At 39.4% G+C, this 20,000-nt stretch overlaps 1 protein-coding gene and 1 long non-coding RNA gene across 13 annotated transcripts in view; one reads left to right on the top strand and one right to left on the bottom strand.

Moving 5' to 3' along the window:
- The window catches only part of LOC137980372 (uncharacterized), a 29,524-nt gene that overhangs the window by 2,663 nt on the left and 6,861 nt on the right, over window positions 1-20,000 (top strand). The window contains exons 2-10 of one of the 12 annotated variants that reach the window (XM_068827794.1): window positions 921-1,272; window positions 2,799-2,944; window positions 3,449-3,681; window positions 9,263-9,408; window positions 9,911-10,143; window positions 12,314-12,403; window positions 13,294-13,406; window positions 14,120-14,374; window positions 16,427-16,969. In XM_068827794.1, the coding sequence (XP_068683895.1) occupies window positions 921-1,082 (162 nt within the window). In that variant the 3' untranslated portion in view covers window positions 1,083-1,272; window positions 2,799-2,944; window positions 3,449-3,681; ... (4 more) ...; window positions 14,120-14,374; window positions 16,427-16,969. Of the gene's footprint in view, window positions 1-381; window positions 426-920; window positions 1,273-2,798; window positions 2,945-3,448; window positions 3,682-9,262; window positions 9,409-9,910; window positions 10,144-11,160; window positions 12,118-12,313; window positions 12,404-13,293; window positions 13,407-14,119; window positions 14,375-16,426; window positions 16,970-20,000 lie in introns of those variants that run through there. The other 11 variants (XR_011118504.1, XM_068827797.1, XM_068827795.1 and 8 more) reach the window with 11 other exon arrangements.
- On the bottom strand, window positions 10,150-13,287 carry LOC137980373 (uncharacterized). The gene is made up of 3 exons (XR_011118505.1): window positions 12,758-13,287; window positions 12,127-12,171; window positions 10,150-11,031 (listed from the first exon to the last, which is right to left on the bottom strand). It is a non-coding gene; the product is annotated as an uncharacterized lncRNA (long non-coding RNA).

Below are 20,000 nucleotides of genomic sequence, written 5' to 3'. Positions count from 1 at the left end.
GAAATAACGTTTGATAACTTGGTAATATTACAGGAAATTTGTTTAGAAGAAAACTTCTTTTGGTGCAATTGTTCAGGTGATTATATTCTCGCATTCTAACTTTTCAACACTGGGCGATGTGATCATAGTGTGGGTGCTAATTGAAAAGGGTACCTCACCAGGAAAAGATTAACACCTTTTAACGATAATACAGTTTCATAAGGGTGTAGTTCTAAGGGACACTTACTATAATAGGAGGAAGGATTTAAAGACAGTCCAATTCACTTGTAAAAACTCACAAGTTAAACTAAGTGCAACGATGATTCGACTACAGTCGCTCAACTGGGTCATCCAGCCATTGGAGGAAACATAAAAGAGCGATAGTCCATACTGGGCGAACCACCACAAATAAACAAAATGCTACAAATCTACTAATGAAACTTGAGGTAAATAAAATCAAACAGCTAAATAAAGGCAAACTTCTGAGTAGTTACATGAGTTCGCCATTAACCTTGGAATTTCCTGATTTTTCGTTTAAATGAAATAAGGTTGCTGCTGGAACGAACATTGAAAGGTAAACTATTCCGCCAAAGTTCCACCATTTGTATTGAAATATTGGAAGTCTTTTCAAATTTTTTCCTTAGTTCAAACAGTGATAACCTTTTAAGAATGTGATGATCACTAATAATTAGTAATTTCCAAGTTCAGATAACCATTTAAACCTTGTATAAAAAGTAACATCAGCCATAAAGCGTCGTTGTTGAAGAGATCTCAAATTAGCGAGCTTTATAATCACTGTCAGATTTGAGGATCATTCTTGAGGCCCTCCTCTGTATACGTTCTTATATTGAAGACTACGACAAAGAAAATAAAGAAAAACAAGAAATTAAACACTGCTTATGCGAATTAGCTCTCACGAAACCGTCGTTAACTACTTGCAGGGTTCGTGGTCGGGCAAAACTCCTGCAAGTGAACCCACTAAAAAGAGACGATCTCTGCAAGCGCATTTGGACAAACGACTGGTCATGGGATCACGCTTAATACGGAAGGAAGAATTAAGACCAACAAGACAAAAAGATGAAGTACGAGGAAAACACGAATAGCGAAATAACGATACCCCAGCTCATAGCTGTCAGAGAAGTTAGTCTCAATGCAACATCGAGTAAAAGGCGCAGAGCGGCCAAAGAAGCAAACAACAAGTACAAGAGGTCGTGGACGCAGATGGGGAAGGGGGACCAACTGGCGAGGACATTTCCTACAGAACGTAAATACTGTTGAGGAGATAAAAGAGAAGTGTGTAAAATCCACGCGTTAATCATAGAAAAGGAGACTATTTTCTTGTCGAAGATCTCCCGAGATATGAAAGCTTTCTTTGCCGCAAACTAAGCCGAGTAGTTACAGTTAAAGGCGAAACACCCCTCGGAGTGAAATGAACAGCGAGAACTGTCCACATCCGACAACAACTAAGGAAACCTATCCATTTTGAGAGGAGTAGTTCTATTAATTTCGCGCAAGACAAAGAATAATAAAAAAAGGTAGCGGTGACAAGCATTAAAGTATAAACAAGCGCATTGTTTGAAATTATTTATATGACATTTCCTATGCTTCGACAAACATCCTCAGAAGTGACCGTTTACTACGAATTTAAACTTTTTAACATGTAACCTATTAAGTAACTACTTATTAACAATAATTGATTAATGAATTAACAATTAGTTAACAGTCACCTCTGAGGATGTATGTCAAAGGATACGAACGCCAAGTAAGTAATTTCAAACAATGCCCTTGCATGTTTTTGTCACGCCGTTTGATGCATAGTTCTGGTTTCGATAAAGACGGCAATCAATAATGCCGTGCAAGCACAGTCACAATTCCCCTCCCCCTCTATCTGCAACCCCGTTCCCAGGGCTTCTCCCTCATTTGGGGGCGGGGCTTTTTTTACCGCCCCGCCCCCATTTTTTTCATCAAGATTTTTTGAAACAAACAACATATTTGCTATTAGAGGCAAAAACCCCTTCCTATTTCATTGCGTGTGTGAAGAGAAAAAACTCAGTTGTGTCAAATATGTGCAATATTACACCAAATTAAAATTTCAGGATCAAACCGTTTCCATGAAGAACCTTTTCCTTGAATAATGAAGCACATAATAGACGACAAGCTTTCTTTCAAATAATTCTTGACTGTCACATTTCCAATTATGTTTTTACTGAAGACTGTGCAGAGTTGATCACAGATCCACTTAAGGTGTTCGATTTGTTCTGTCTTTGTTGAACCCATAGTTACCAGAGAATTTTCCATTTGGTTTCAGTGTTCTACATAACAGCACACTTGGTAAAATTAGAAATGCAGCTCACTTTGATTTCGGCTCGACGGGCGACAGATTGTTGTCGAAGTCCATTACTCGTCGCTTGTAAGATTCCACCGCCTGTCTTGTTCAGTATCCAATTGACTTGCCATTATTGAACTTCATAAGGGTACATTTTGTTCAAAGATCCACTAAAACGCCATTCGCGTTACATGACTTTCGACACCATTGCCGGTTAAGTTTATCATTCTACTGTGTCCACCAGAGAAATCTACGCATTTCAACTACCCTCTCGATCCTAAGAAAATACGAGCAGAAGGCTCTATGCACAAAGATACCACTTAGCAGGGGAGTGACAGGCAAGACTTTTACCGACACGGAAAAAAAAAAGAATACCGAACAAATGCCACCCACTTTCCGACTGGGATTGCCCTACGGCAATCAAGTAAAAATACAAAATGTACATAAATAATTAAAATAAAAACTTAAAGATGAAATATATCATTTATTGCAGTTAAAAGGCGTTCCGATATCGATGTGTGTACAGTGCAGGGACGAGTTGACTGTGGTTGGAGGAAGTGCTGTCGGAGAGAGAATTTAGCACCAATTAGTTAACATGAGTCACTTCTGAGGATGTGTGTCTAAGCATACAAACGCCAAGTAAGTATTTTCAAACAATGCGCTTGTTTGTTTGTCACGCTGTTTGAGTCTCAATTTGGATGCATAGTTCTGGTTTCGATAAAGACGGCAATCAATAATGCCGTGCAAGCATATATAGTCACGATTCCCCTCCCCCTTTATCTGCAACCTTGTTCCCAGGGCTTCTCCCTCATGTGGGGGAGGGGCGTTTTTTTATTGCCCCGCCCCCACATGAGGGAGAAGCCCTGGGAACGAGGTTGCAGATAGAGGGGGAGGGGAGGCGTGACTATGCTTGCACGGCTCTCCTGGGACTGGGGCTGCGTGGGAGATTGAATTATCATTCAACCCCAGCCCCAGTCCCTCGGAGAGCCTGTTCGCAGGCTTATTGATATTGCTGTCTTTATCGAAACCACAACTATGCATCCAAAATAGAGACGCAAACGGCGTGACAAACAAACTTGTGCATTAATTAGCATAAATGTTATACTTATTTTAATTATTATTATATCAATTATTTTTATTTAGAAACAGTATCAGGTGTTCCGATGTGCGTACAGTGACTGCAGGGACGAGTTGACTGTGGTTGGAGGAAGTGCTGCTTAACCCTGCTAAACCAGTGAAGCTACATCATGGGAACTCACAGTTAATATGAGCAACTCTTTGTCAGCTTTTTAACTTGTGCGGACAAGCAGAAGTGAATTACTTGGTTAATCTCTTTTTGCTGTCAACATGTTCATGGCAGGATCATTGACTCAACGGTAAGAATTTTCAAATGGCTTACACGTCTAGTTTCACTTTTTACTTACGTATTTGTCTTGTAAAAAGAATAGCTCCAAACTTCTCAAGAATTCATTTTTTTTCTCGCTTGGAGCTGACCATGTTTTGGAGTCCACTTTCTTACCATGTTGTCTGAAATGCGCATACGCACTCCTTTAAGGTTTTGCAAAGGCAGCAAAGGCCTTCCATTGTTCGAGTTAGTGCTCAAAATTAGTCAACTTAGTTGAATTGAAATAATTATAATAATAATAGTAATAATTTATTCATATTTAAATTATCGTGAAAAGGAGAATCTTGAGGTTATTTATAATTTTTTGTCCTTTATTAAAAGATGAAGTCATTCTATTGTTTTTTGACTCTAACAAAAATAGAGTACTTAAGACAATTTACTCTTCCTGATTTCCTTTGTATTTATATACATGATTTGCTTGTGTAATTTTACTTTAACAATATTCAAAAAAAGAATTTTTGTGGGAGGCGCGCCCACCTCATGGTTATAATGTGTGCTTGACACCGGGGAACATTGTGTTGTGTTCTTAGACAAGACACTTTAATTACTCTCACGGTGCTTAGCTTTCTCCACCCAAGTGGGTACCGGCAAATTTATTGTTGGAGGGTAGCCCTGCGATGGACTGGCATCCCATCCAGGGGGAAGTAGAAATACTCCAAGTCGCTTCATGCCATAAGGGGCATGGGAGAAGCTCCGGCCTGATGGCCGCACACCCTTCTGGCTCGTATGCAGAGACTTTGCTTTTTGTAGCATTCTACTATAAGAGTGGGACTTATAAGGAGAGTGCTTTCTGATAGTTATCATCATCTGACACCTAAAGACACTATTGTAGTTTGTATCAATAAAGTATATTAGCGACTTCTGTATATTCTTCGACCATACAAAAGCCCATGCGACAGCTGGAACAAACAGGGTCAAATAACCAAAATAAAGCTATAACATTTATTTGGACGACCCTACTTTAAAAAGAGCATTGACCATCCTTTAACGTGCCGTTTTTAAAAAGACAACTAATTGCATAAAGAAATTAACTGATTAGAGTGTAATGTGAAGTGCTAAGTTTCTACCCCATATGAACCATGTGAGCATTCGCCCTACTAATGGAAATGGACCCACACAAGGGTTAGATCACCACTGCTCTACCGACTGAGCTACAAGGTCAGACGGGAGCAGGCCGTGGAAACTGAAGATGTTAAAGTCACGGCAATGAACATGTACAAGGAAGGATTACATTTTTGCAAACGTTGCTTCACGGCCAACGTTTGCAAGAATGTAATTCTTCCTTGTACTTGCATGTACATGTTCATTGCCGTGACTTTAACATCTTCAATTCCCACGGCCTGCTCCGTCTGACCATGTAGCTCAGTCGGTAGAGCAGCGGTGATCTAACCTGAAGTTCGTGGCTTCAATTCCCACCTTGGTCAGAGTTTTTCTGTCCTTGTGTGGGCCCATTTCCATTAGTAGGGCCAACGCTCATATGGGGTAGAAACTTAGCACTTCACATTACACTCTAATCAGTTAATTTCTTTATGCAATTAGTTGTCTTTCTAAAAACGGTACGTTTAAGGATGGTGAATGCTCTTTTCAAAGTAACGTCGTCCAAATAAAGGTTATAACTTTATTTTGGTTATTTGACCCTGTTTGTTAGAGCTGTCGCATGGGGTTTCGTAGGAAGAATATATAAAGTCGCTAATAAATACTTTATTGATACAAGCTACAATCGTGTTAGTGTCGAACGAAGGTAACTATCAGAAAGAACTCTCCTTATAAGTCCCACTGCTAAAAATTTAAGCTGACAGGGGGAAAAACTGTTTTTAATGAGTGTTTGCATCAAGTGAAAAGAATGTGTTCAATAATACTCTTGGAATCATAGGCAGAAACCTGTCAGAGCTCAGGTTCAGTGGTGAGAGCACTCGCCTCTCACCAGTGTGTTCCCGGACTCTGCGTCATATGTGGGTTGAGTTTGTTGGTTCTCTACTCTTCTCTTCTATGTTTTTTTCCGGTTACTCCAGTTTTACACTCTTCTCAAAAACCAACATTTGATTTTATTTGCATCAATTTGTTGATTTCAGTGTACTGTGTCCCCAATTAGTGCTCCAGCGTTAGAATGACTAGACACTTGAATAAAGTTCCTTTCTTTCTATTTTTTTTTTTACTCCAGTAACAGTCAAGAGAAAACCTTGGGCCTATGCTCTGGAGAAGATGACAGGAAGTAAAGGAGGTGGATGTTTCAGCTATCACTGAGTATTTTAAACTCTTGTATGACTGGATGAAGAAAAAAGAAAGGAGATCGGTGATGCTCCACTGGGGTGAGACGAGTACCCTACAATGACTTCTACATGACTACAGACTGAACAAGTTAAGGCAGGTCCAACATCTGGGATTCCTTTCCTCATTCCAGTCATGTTTTACTTTAACGTGGTGGTCTTAGCATTTCCATTTGCAGCGTTGGTTTGGTAAAAATGTTTTCAAAAGCAGTAATAGACTCAAGGGCAATGCTTTATGTGCATCCCTTGTTTGGTTTCTGTTGGGTAGGCATATATACGCTTAAGGTGCATGCTTGGTCTATAGCCATGAAATTGAATTTTTTGTGTGACTTGACCGAAAAATGGTTTTGGGGTTCCTTTTATTCCACAAACAACTTGTTATGCAGGGAAAAAAGAGGAATTTTAGAAACTTAAGCCTTTTTTCCAGCGACTTCTCGTTTATCGATAACTCTATAGTGTAAATTCTCGATATTGATCTATTCACATACTAAAGACTCTAAAACTTTTTATTTTGATCAGCAATAAACTGCTTTTGCTCTCCTGAAATTTTTTTACATAGCCATGGATGGACCTGTCAGTTCTGCAGCCATTCAATTTTTCCATTTCACTCTGACAATTGAGGATTGTGAACTTTTTCAGCTTTCTTTAAACTCCAACTCTGATTGTTTGTGCTATATTAGGATACTCTAACTTCTATAACATACTGATGATTTAGTAGTAGATGAAATATAAGCGGGAGATCTGTATGGGCCTTTACAATGGCGAGCCATTGTAAACGTCCATACAGATCGGACGCGAATATTTTATCCTGCTTGTGAAATGAATACATTAAATTGAATGCAAAGTATTGTTATTTTAATCAGTAGCGATCTGTATCAAAAGTTAATGAATACTAATTAGCTGAGCAGGAGTTTGTATCAAAAGTTAATTCTACTGTTTAATTATAATATTCATCAACCCCAGTTGATTTGTATTGGGGTTTACAGTTGTGTACAATATGTGATGTGAATACTGTGCTGGGATTGGTTTGCACCCTAATGAATTATTAATGAATTTTACAACCACAATTAGACTTTATCTAATATTGTTTGACACTGTGTGACCTCCCTTTGGAAAAATCCTGGCTACACCCCTGCATTGTGGTCCTGTGTATGGGCATCCTTCTTTAAATTTACAAATATTTGTGAATAACTTTTATTCTGTCTTGGATAAAAAAAAAGCTCTGGTGATATCTGGTGGTTTTAATCTCTTGAACTATGATAATCATGCCCCTACAGAAGAATTTGTAAATACCTTAAGTTCCTTAATTATGGTGTATCAGTTCGGGGAAATACTTGTAGTTCTACTCTTAGATCCTTCACAATTCTACAAAAGAGAGCCATATGTATGAATTACTACCTTGTCAAAACCAGATGAATACTCTGAGCCTCTACTCAAAGCTCTGGAAATTTTAAAAGAAAGGACATTGTTTTCTTTTACGACTAGTTTTTATGTATCAGTATCATAACAACCCTCTTCCCTCATCTTTTGATAATTACTTCAGGACAGTATCATCAATTTATCAATACAAAACCAGATTTGCTAAATCAAGTAATATTACATAAAAAATATCAAAACTAACTATGGTCAATTTAACATTTGCTTTGCAGCTGCCAAAATTTGGAATAATTTAAACATCTACCCCAAAAAGAATTCAACAAGGAAGTAAAGCTAAACATCTTGCAGACTTATGAATGTTCATCTGGGCCCGGTTGTTCGAAAGCAGATTAACTTAATCCAGGATTAGCGTATACTTTTATTTCAAGTTTTAACTTTTCGGTGAAAGTTTCTTTTGCTTATTTTTGTTTTTCAAGATTGACTTCTTCTAATGTAAGGTTTTGCCGAATATCAGCGTTGAACAGCTCTTGGGAGTAGAGAAATAAACTTTTAGCGAGAAGCAGAAACTAAGCTAAATTCAATACTTTATTCTCTCCGGAACACCACTCTCAGAAATTACAAAGACGCACGTGTTTATTGAAAGTCAAGGAGCAATAGAGACGCCCCCTCTAAGCATGCAAGTGTCACGGACAGAAATGTAACACAACAATGTTCGAGGCACTACAAACTCCTTGGTTAATTTTTAATCTGGGATTAGCATTAATCAGCTTTTGAACAAACAGGGCCCTGGCATTTAGTAATGTAGTACTTAGTATTGTAATTTTTCAAGACATCTTTTTCTGCTTGTATGGATTGAGTCTTTTGACTGCGGGTTTTCCTTTTTTACTGTTATTTGATTTTCTCATGATATTATACATCTTTTTCTGCTTGCATGCATTGAGTCTTTTGACTTCGGGTTTTCCTTTTTTACTGTTATTTGATTTTCTCATGATATTATCTGTTCCTTAAAATTATCTTTTCAAGCTTTAATGAATTCATTAAATCCACCTTTTCCAGCGAACAATTTTTTGAAACAAACAACATATTTGCTATTAGAGGCAAAAACCCCTTCCTATTTCATTGCGTGCGTGAAGAGAAAAAACTCAGTTGTGTCAAATAAGTGCAATATTACACCAAATTAAAATTTCAGGATCAAACCGTTTCCATGAAGAACCTTTTCCTTGAATAATGAAGCACATAATAGACGACAAGCTTTCTTTCAAATAATTCTTGACTGTCACATTTCCAATTATGTTTTTACTGAAGACTGTGCAGAGTTGATCACAGATCCACTTAAGGTGTTCGATTTGTTCTGTCTTTGTTGAACCCATAAGTTACCAGAGAATTTTCCATTTGGTTTCAGTGTTCTACATAACAGCACACTTGGTAAAATTAGAAATGCAGCTCACTTTGATTTCGGCTCGACGGGCGGCAGCTAGTTGTCGAAGTCCATTATTCATCGCTTGTAAGATTCCACCGCCTGTCTTGTTCAGTATCCAATTGACTTGCCATTATTGAACTTCATAAGGGTATATTTTGTTCAAAGATCCACTAAAACGCCATTCGCGTTACATGACTTTCGACACCATTGCCATTTATCATTCTACTGTGTCCACGAGAGAGATCTACGCATTTCAACTACCCTCTCGATCCTAAGAAAATATGAGCAGAAGGCTCTATGCACAAAGACACCACTTAGCAGGGGAGTGACAGGCAAGACTTTTACCGACACGGAAAAAAAAAAAGAATACCGAACAAATGCCACCCATTTTCCGACTGGGATTGCCCTACAGCAACCCAGTAAAAATACAAAATGTACATAAATAATTAAAATAAAAACTTGAATATGAAATATATCATTTATTGCAGTTAAAAGGCGTTCCGATATCGATGTGTGTACAGTGCAGGGACGAGTTGACTGTGGTTGGAGGAAGTGCTGTCGGAGAGAGAATTTAGCAACAATTAGTTAACATGAGTCACCTCTGAGGATGTGTGTCGAAGCATACAAACGCCAAGTAAGTATTTTCAAACAATGCGCTTGTTTGTTTGTCACGCTGTTTGAGTCTTAATTTGGATGCATAGTTCTGGTTTCGATAAAGACGGCAATCAATAATGCCGTGCAAGCATATATAGTCACGATTCCCCTCCCCCTCTATCTGCAACCTCGTTCCCAGGGCTTCTCCCTCATGTGAGGGAGGGGCGTTTTTTTATTGCCCCGCCCCCACATGAGGGAGAAGCCCTGGGAACGAGGTTGCAGATAGAGGGGGAGGGGAGGCGTGACTATGCTTGCACGGCTCTCCTGGGACTGGGGCTGCGTGGGAGATTGAATTATCATTCAACCCCAGCCCCAGTCCCTCGGAGAGCCTGCTCGCAGGCTTATTGATATTGCTGTCTTTATCGAAACCAGAACTATGCATCCAAATTAAGACTCAAACGGCGTGACAAACAAACTTGTGCATTAATTAGCATAAATATTATACTTATTTTAATTATTATTATATCAATTATTTTTATTAGAAACAGTATCAGGTGTTCCGATGTGCGTACAGTGAGTGCAGGGACGAGTTGACTGTGGTTGGAGGAAGTGCTGCTGAACCCTGCTAAACCAGTGAAGCTACATCATGGGAACTCACAGTTAATATGAGCAACTCTTTGTCAGCTTTTTAACTTGTGCGGACAAGCAGAAGTGAATTACTTGGTTCATCTCTTTTTGCTGTCAACATGTTCATGGCAGGATCATTGACTCAACGGTAAGAATTTTCAAATGGGTTATACGTCAAGTTTAGCTTTTAACTTACTATTGTTCTGTTAATTAAAGGAGAAAAGTTGAAACTTCAGAAGAATTCACTTTTTTTCGTTTGTTTGGAGCTGACCATGTTTAATTTTGGAGTCTGCTTTTTGAAAACCTCAAGGTTAACTTAACCTTGTTATTGGGATTTTGATGTTGCCCCTGTCTCTTCCAACCCTAAACAAAATACATGTAGAAAAATTATTAAGGAAAAGCATGTTAGTAACTACTTAGAGTAACTTCTAATTACTGGAAATGTAATTGGCATAAAGGAGTTGTTTTCCCTATCCAGTTTTGGTATTTCTACTGTGTACTTAAGATTATTTTATCGTCAATCTTGAAAGAGGATTGAATTTTTTGGGTGGATAATTTGTGAAAGAGTGTAAGGAAAATATTGTCCTTGGCGTAGTATAATTCATTTTTCTCTGCTTGTTGAAGTGCTTTGTCATGCGTGCCAGTAATAATCCATTTTCCGCTACGTTAAGGAAGTGACATCCCTAAAGTTGTGTTCTGTTGGGTCTCTCTCTCTCTCCACATGATTACTTTCACTGGTGTCTTGTTCCAAACTTCTTGTCTCCTGTTCCTTTTTGAAGCCTGCAGTGACCAGTGAAGCTACATCGTGGGAATTAACTCACAGTTAATTAACCTTGAGTTTCGGTTTTGACCTCAAGAAGGTAACTCATGTATTTGCCTTATAAAAAGAACAAGTTGAAACTTTGATGTATTCATGTCCTTATTGTTTGGAGCTGACCAATGTTTGGAAGTTTTAGAGAACACTTCCTGCATGGGTACGTTAAGGTTAACTTAACCTCATTATTGGAATTTTGATACCGCCTTGTCTCTTCCCACTCTGAAATAAGAACATGTAGAAAAATCATAAGGAAGAGGGAAAAGCCTTTTTTCCCCATCTGGATATAGTATTTTCGACTCAGTGTAGAGGAGGTATCGTTAATGTCACCTATTATCATTGCTTAACCAGTGACGCAAGATCATAGGACTTCAAAATTTACATGAGCAACTCTCTATGAGCTTTTTGACTTGTGCGGACGAGCAGAACTGGCAGCATCAAGGCAGGAGTGAAGTACTTGGTTCATCTCTTGTTGCAGTAAACACGTTCATGGCAGGATTGACTCGAAATTAATTTAAGCCATGGGAAAAACTGTTTTAATGAGTGTTTGCATCAGGAAAACGAATTATTAGAATCACTTACAACTTTACTGGGCGCAGCCGTCTTAAATAATTCAGCTGTGTCGTTAATAACACTAAATGTGATTCCTTAGTAATAGAAGATGTTGTAAGATTTTCCTTAAACTTTTCTCGATTGTTCCCTATATTATGGTGACTCGAAATTGTTTAATTAAATAAATAGGTCACCGAGCTCGTTCAGGAGATATAACTTCCTCAAGTTACTCATTTAATCATTGCGACTTCATCTATCAAGGACAAGTTTGTTCTATCGGTTCAGGCTACGTTTTGCAGAACGGGAAGCACAGCTTTGACGTAATTCTTTAAATAACAAAACAGGTGAATTGTATTGCTCAAAAGGAATAATTTAACGTTTGTTCTATGGCGGGTGTCTGGAAAACCCGAAGAGCGAATAGTCGCGAAGAGCGAATAGTTGCAAATAGCGAATAGCGAAGAGCGAGATAGTACGAACAGTGCGAATTGTGAAGAGCGAATAGTAGGAACAGTGCGAATAGTGGCGAACAGTGTGAATAGTGACGAATAGTCTTCAATAGTCACCGCCTCATGCTGAACAATCTCGTAATCAAAGCAAATAATATGCTCGCCTGTTGTCGAAAGAGAGTTTCGTGCATGCTTTTACAAACACTCTAAAGAAGAACAAACGTCAAAATGCAAAAATATAAATCACTTTCATTAATACATCAAGCTCATGATCATCTCCTCGCACAGTGGCGCCCGAACATAAATTTTAGATACTCACATTTCACCATCCTCATCTGTGCTGTCTGATCCGGCGAGACACGTTCTGTAAAATGGAATAAAATCAGAATGTGAGGCAAGTGGTTTGTGATTAAAGAGACAAACGAGCTACTCTGATAACCTTTGCGTTAATTAATTATCCAAATAAGTAACAGGCTTTCAGTGCATTTATTACCTTTTCTTCTCAGGGCTCAAGCTGTCCTTCGCCGACACATCTCTGCTTTTTTAGCGGGAAAATCCCATCCAACGTTGCTGCGCGGTTGACCAGGAAGTACTGGGTACCAAATTTTCGTCATTTCGTCACAATCCCCCCCCCCCCCCCCTCCAACCATATTTGCCACTATTTGTTACTATTCGCAATATTCGTACTATTCGTGTCTATTCGCTGTTCGGTATTCGCGACTATTCGCTATTCAGGTTTTCCAGACACCCGTTCTATGGCACAGGCACACGTCTTGAAAAGGCACTGACTACAAATATTCTTTGGGTGCGTGATCTCGAGGAGACAATTTTGTGTCCATGAGTGATGGCTTTCCTGTAACTTTTTTGACATAAATTTTTTAAAATTTTTACAGCATTATGGTGATGAGTAAGAGAATAAAATTAAGCCAAAAAAAAGATAGGTCACCAACCTCGTTTAGGAACGCAAACCAAGCTTGACCCCTCGACAACACGTCTCCCCGATAGCAAGGTTTCACTTTCACTGTTGGACTGAAATGTTCTTTAGCATCATCAAAGCTATCACTCGACTTTTTGTTTTGCGAGAGTCTAAAAGGTTTCTTGTTTTGCTCTTTACTGCTGTGCTCTGAAAACGGCCATTCTTCTTCTTTCTAGCGAGGTTTCCGGCAGGAAAGGTCGCCATTTTGAAATGTTATTGGCCACGTTCGAATATCAATATTCACACATGGCTACGAGTCTATGGTTAAATTCAAACATCGTTTAGTTTAGAAATATCCGTTTAGACTTGTGACACAAAGAAAGCAGAACTGAGCCGTGAAATTTGACCATAAAGCCTCTTTGCCATGCCTTAATACGAACGTGGCCTACGCTGTGTTTATATTGCGCAGAACAGGATGCGCAGTGCAATACTAGGGAATCACCTTAATAACATTAGTCTAATAGAATTAATATTAACATTTAGTAACATTAATTGTCACAATTATCCAAGATGGTGGCTCCCGGTCAATTTGAAGTCAAAAACAAGCGGACAAGCAGGAGTTAAGTACTTGGTTCATCTCTTTTTGCTGTCAACATGTTTATGGCAGGATCATTGACTCAATGGTAAGAATTTTCAAATGGGTTATATGTCAAGTTTTGGCTTTTAACTTACGTGTTGTCCTGTAAAGGCCGTGCAAATGCTTGCAAAATTGTTGGCCAACAAGACGCAACATTGTTGGGCCCGACATGTTGCGAGCGTTTGCACACCATGTTGTGTGTTGTGGCTTGTTGTTGCGACTTGTTGGAAGTTGTTGGATGAAGTTTGAAACTGGTCAAACTTCAGAGCCTAAGAAGAACCAGTTTAAACTTCAGGGGAATTAATTTTTTTGCGATTGGAGATAACAATGTTTAATTTTGGAGTCCGCTTTTTTAAATCCTCAAGGTTAAGTTAACCTTGAATTTGGGGTTTTAATGTTGCCCCTGTCTCTTCCAACCCTAAACTAAATACATGTTGCAAGCGTTTGCACACCATGTTGTGTGTTGTGGCTTGTTGTTGCGACTTGTTGGAAGTTGTTGGATGAAGTTTGAAACTGGTCAAACTTCAGAGCCTAAGAAGAACCAGTTTAAACTTCAGGGGAATTAATTTTTTTGCGATTGGAGATAACAATGTTTAATTTTGGAGTCCGCTTTTTTAAATCCTCAAGGTTAAGTTAACCTTGAATTTGGGGTTTTAATGTTGCCCCTGTCTCTTCCAACCCTAAACTAAATACATGTAGAAAAATTATTATAAGGAAAAGCATATGTTAGTAACGAAAGAAATATATAATCTTTTGCAGTGAAAAGGTGTTCTGATGTGCATAATTATAGTGTAGCTGGGATGAGTTGACTGTGGTTGGAGGAAGTGCTGTCGGCAGAGAGAATGTGCTTTTTGAAGCCTGCTAAACCAGTGAAGCTACATCATGGGCAAACCACAATTAAAATGAACAACTCTTTGCCAGCTTTTTAACTTGTGTTAGACAAGCAGAACATGAAGTACTTGGTTAATCTCTTTTTGCTGTCAACATGTTTATGGCAGGATCATTGACTCAACGGTAAGAATTTTCAAATGGATTACACATCTAGTTTCACTTTTAACTTACGTATTTGTCTTGTAAAAAGAATAGCTCCAAACTTCTCAAGAATTCATTTTCTTTCTCGCTTGGAGCTGACCATGTTTTAATGTGTGCTTCACTCCGGAGAACATCGTGTTGTGTTCTTAGACAAGACACTTTAATTACTCTCACGGTGCGTAGCTTTCTCCACCCAAGTGGGTACCGGCAAATTTATTGTTGGAGGGTAGCCCTGCGATGAACTGGCATCCCATCCAGGGGAAAGTAGAAATACTCCAAGTCGCTTCATGCCATGGAAACTGGGATAAGCTCCGGCCTAATGGCCGCACTGCCTTCTGGCTCGTATGCAGAGACTTTACTTTTTGTAGCATTCTACTATAAGAGTGGGACTTATAAGGAGAGTGCTTTCTGATAGTTATCATCATCTGACACCTAAAGACACGATTGTAGTTTGTATCAATAAAGTATATTAGCGACTTCTGTATATTCTTCCATACAAAAGCGCATGCGACAAAAGCCCAAGCCCAAGCTTTAACCTTTATTTGGACGACCCTACTTTAAAAAGAGCATTGGCCATCCTTTAACGTGCCATTTTTAGAAAGACAACTAATTGCATAAAGAAATTAACTGATTAGAGTGTAATGTGAAGTGCTAAGTTTCTACCCCATATGAACCATGTGAGCATTAGCCCTACTAATGGAAATGGACCCACACAAGGGTTAGATCACCACTGCTCTACCGACTGAGCTACAAGGTCAGACGGAAGCAGGCCGTGGAAACTGAAGATGTTAAAGTCACGGCAATGAACATGTACAAGGAAGGATTACATTTTTGCAAACGTTGCTTCACGGCCAACGTTTGCAAGAATGTAATTCTTCCTTGTACTTGTACATGTTCATTGCCGTGACTTAAACATCTTCAGTTCCCACGGCCTGCTCCCGTCTGACCTTGTAGCTCAGTCGGTAGAGCAGCGGTGATCTAACGTGAAGTTTGTATCTTCATGCAATTCCCACCTTGGTCAGAGTTTTTCTGTCCTTGTGTGGGCCCATTTCCATTAGTAGGCCAACGCTCATATGGGGTAGAAACTTAGCACTTCACATTACAGTTAATTTCTTTATGCAATTAGTTGTCTTTCTAAAAATGGTACGTTTAAGGATGGTGAGGCAGTGTGGCCCAGTGGTTAGGGCGCTTGCCTTGAGATCCGGAGTTCCTGGGTTCAATTAAGACCCGCTCTGACCACTCTTTGAATGTGTTCCTGGTAGTCCCTGGTTCCACTTCCCAGCCGCACTTGTAAATAGCCAACTGCATGGTTTGCCTCCGGCCAGTTGGGATTTTTAACAGTCGTTGTTGTTGTGTTCTGTTGTTTCGTTGATTGTTTCATTGGCCCTGAAAAGCCCCTATGGGGAGCGGTCAATTAAGTATGTATGTATGAATGCTCTTTTCAAAGTAAGGTCATCCAAATAAAGGTTATAACTTTATTTTGGTTATTTGACCCTGTTTGTTAGAGCTGTCGCATGGGGTTTCGTAGAGAAACGAAGAGAATATATAAAGTCGCTAATAAATACTTTATTGATACTAGCTACAATCGTGTTAGGTGTCAAACGAAGGTAACTATCAGAAAGCACTCTCCTTATAAGTCCCACCACTAAAAATTTAAGCTGACAGTGGGAAAAACTGTTTTTAATGAGTGTTTGCATCAAGTAAAAAGAATGTGTTCAATAATATACTCTTGGAATCATAGGCAGAAACCTGTCAGAGCTCAGGTTCAGTGGTGAGAGCACTCGCCTCTCACCAATGTGTTCCCAGACTCTGCGTCATATGTGGGTTGAGTTTGTTGGTTCTCTACTCTTCTCCGAGATGTTTTTTTCCGGTTACTCCAGTTTTACACTCTTCTCAAAAACCAACATTTGATTTTATTTGCATCAATTTTTTGATTTCAGTGTACTGTGTCCCCAATTAGTGCTCCAGCGTTAGAATGACTAGACACTTGAATAAAGTTCCTTTCTTTCTATTTTTTTTTTTTTTTTACTCCAGTAACATGTTGAAGATGCGGTCAAGAGAAAACCTTGAGCCTATGCTCTGGAGAAGATGACAGGAAGTAAAGGAGATGGATGTTTCAGCTATCACTAAGTATTTTAAACTCTTGTATGACTGGATAAAGAAACAAAGACATTAAGAAAGGAGATCGGTGATGCTCCACTGGGGTGAAACGAGTACCCTACAATGACTTCTACATGACTACAGACTGAACAAGTTAAGGCAGGTCCAACATCTGGGATTCCTTTCCTCATTCCAGTCATGTTTTACTTTAACGTGATGGTCTTAGCATTTCCATTTGCAGCGTTGGTTTGGTAAAAATGTTTTCAAAAGCAGTAATAGACTCAAGGGCAATGCTTAATGTGCATCCCTTGTTTGGTTTCTGTTGGGTAGGCTACACCCCTGCATTGTGGTCCTGCGTATCGGCATCCTTCTTTAAATTTACAAATATTTGTGAATAACTTTTATTCTGTCTTGGATAAAAAAAAAAGCTCTGGTGATATCTGGTGGTTTTAATCTCTTAAACTATGATAATCATGCCCCTACAGGAGAATTTGTAAATACCTTAAGTTCCTTAATTATGGTGTATCAGTTCGGGGAAATACTTACAGTTCTACTCTTAGATCCTTAACAATTCTACAAAAGAGAGCCATATGTATTAATTACTGACGGAGTTGATAATGTAAATTTGCCACCGTACAGAGATTCTAAAAGCTGACGTTTCGAGCGTTAGCCCTTCGTCAGAGCGAATCGAGGGATTATGGGTTACGTGTAGTTTTTATAGTAGAGTAGGAGCTACGCTATTGGTGGTAACATGGCAACGTGAAAAATAGGAATATATTAGTTAAATGAAAAGCGTTCGTTAATACCGTGAGGATTAAGGGTGCCGATTTGAAAGATGAATTTTTGTTCCAGATTCTTGCGGCTTTCCGTCGTACCTAGATGTAGGGAAAGGCCGCAGATAGCCATGTGTTTTTTGGAGTGGTTAGGCAGATTAAAATGGCGAGCGACTGGCTTGGATGCATCCTTGTCATTCTTCTCAACATCGCGAAGGTGTTCGCGGAATCGGTCACCTAGTCGTCTACCTGTCTCACCAATGTATAATTTATTGCATAACGTGCAGGTTATGCAATAAATGACATTTGCGGAGGTACATGTGAAACGATCGGTGATCTTAACAGATCGCTTAGGTCCCGATATCTTGCTAGTGTTAACAATGAAAAGACAAGTTTTGCATCGTGAGCGCGCGCATTTGAAAGTGCCGGGTTGCTCGTTAGTTTTGAGCGCGCTTCTAACTAAAAAGTTGCCTACGTTTTTGTCGCGTTTGAATGAAATAAGTGGAGGTTGCGAAAAGATTCTACCAGTCTCGGGATCATTTTGGAGTAATTTAAAATTACTAAGAATGATGCTTTTGACTGCGTGATTATGAGGATGGAAAGTGAGGGTGAATGGAATTCTGTCATTCTTATCTTTTTGTGACGTTTGTAGTGATGACTGTCGATCAAATTGTTGGGCGCGATGATGGCCCGCTTTGACCACAGAGACAGGATAGCCACGTTTTTCGAAGAACTGGCACATCTCCTCTGATTTGCTGGAAAAATCGGAGTCATCACTACATAGACGTCGAAGTCTAAGAAATTGAGAATAAGGGATGGAGTTCTTGACATGTGATGGATGTGACGATGAATACAACAAATAACTGTGTGAATCAGTAGGTTTGTAGTGCACACTAGTACATAGCACGTTGCCTCTAATAGAAACGTTGATATCTAGAAAAGCCAATGAAGTTTCCGAAATTTCCCAGGTATATTTAAGAGCCGGATGAAAAGAGTTGACGGAGGTTATAAATTGATCGAGTTCTTCTCTGCTGGATGAAATAGCGCCGATGCAGTCGTCGATGTAACGGCCGTAGAGTTCAGGTTTGGGGCCGTTGTACTGACTAAAAAATTGGTGTTCAACATATCCTACAAAAAGATTGGCATAGCTAGGTCCCATTCTTGTGCCCATCGCTACACCATTAATTTGTTTGTAATAGTTGCCGGCGAATGAAAAACAATTAAGCGTTAAAACTAGTTCGGCAAGGCGGAGGAGCGTTTCCGAGCTAGGTTCTTTGACAGTGCGTTGATCGAAAAAGTGTTTAAGTGCTTGAAGACCTTCGCTATTAGGAATGACTGTGTATAGAGATGTAATGTCCATGGTGAAAATAAGTTTGTCTTGGCCGGAGAAATTGAAATCGCGGAAAATTTGTAGTGCGTGTGTACTGTCTTTAATGTATGATGGCAAGGATTTGACGATAGGCGTCATAATCCTGTCTAAGTAGCTAGAAATGAGTTCGGTGGGGCAACTACAGGCAGAAACGATAGGGCGACCTGGGTTGTTGGGTTTGTGAATTTTAGGCAAGAAGTAAATGCACGAAGTTCTAGGGGTGTTGATGATGAGATTAGTGGCAGTGTCCGGTAATTCTTGATTAACTATAAGATTTTGAATGGTGTCTTTGACAAGTTTTTGATTGTTGGAAGTGAGATCTTTAGGGATTTTGGCATAAAACGAGGTATCCGAAAGTTGCCGCAAAGCTTCTTTTTGGTAAAGGTCGGACCGCCAAACAACTACCGCGCCGCCTTTGTCGGCCGATTTGACAACTATGTCGTTGCGTTTACTAAGATTTTTAAGCGCCGCCCACTCTTCCGAGGAAAGGTTGGAAAATTTAGTGTTGCGATTGAATTTAAGTTTGTGAATGTCGTGACGGCATTTTTTGGTGAAAAAATCTAAAGAGGCAAATTTTCCCTCTGGGGGAGTCCATTTGGATTTGCGAACTAGAAGTGTTTCAAAAATATCTTTATTAGAAGTGTCCGAATCATGCTCTTTGTCGTGAAAAAAGGCTTTTAACTGAACGCGGCGAAGGAATTTTTCGACATCTTGCTTAATAGAAAATTCGTTGGTGCGTTTGGTAATAGGGACAAAATTTAGGCCCTTACTGAGAACAGATTTTTCTGAGTCAGTAAGCGGAAGGTTTTCTGGAATTGTAATTACGGTATTATGGCTATGCAATGTAGTGTCGTCGGTAATTTGCGGACCTATTAATTGTTGAAGTTTTAGAGTCTTGGTTTGGTGTAAATGGTCAAACAGTCCAGAATTAAGTTGTCGGATTTTAGCGCGAATCGATTGTACTAAAATTGCTGGACAGATTTTGGAAAGTTCGGAGCGACAATGAAGAATTTGTTTGTCAAGTGCGATTCGTTTTTGGCACATAGCTCTAATTGTGATCCTCATAATATTACGTGAAAAAGAATTTTGCGCACATCGAATTTGGTGAAGATACTGATTTGAGTGAGAGAATGTAGCCGGATGAAAGTTCGAGCGAAAACCTTTAGGAATGACTTTAGAATTGAGGCAACGGCCGATGAAGTTGATGTGACTACAAAACCTAGTTTTGGCGAAAATGAGAGTGGCTAAACGGAAAGCTAAGTTACTGCTAAGTGTGGGAAAAGGAAAAAGATAACTTACGATTTCCTGGCGTAGCTCCTTGGTGAGTTTCTTCAAGCTTGGCATCGTCGTCTTGGGTCTCCTGTTA

Source organism: Montipora foliosa, chromosome 12, assembly GCF_036669935.1.
Source record: "Montipora foliosa isolate CH-2021 chromosome 12, ASM3666993v2, whole genome shotgun sequence".
Classification (NCBI taxonomy): domain Eukaryota; kingdom Metazoa; phylum Cnidaria; class Anthozoa; order Scleractinia; family Acroporidae; genus Montipora; species Montipora foliosa.
This window is presented reverse-complemented; position numbering and strand designations above follow the sequence as displayed.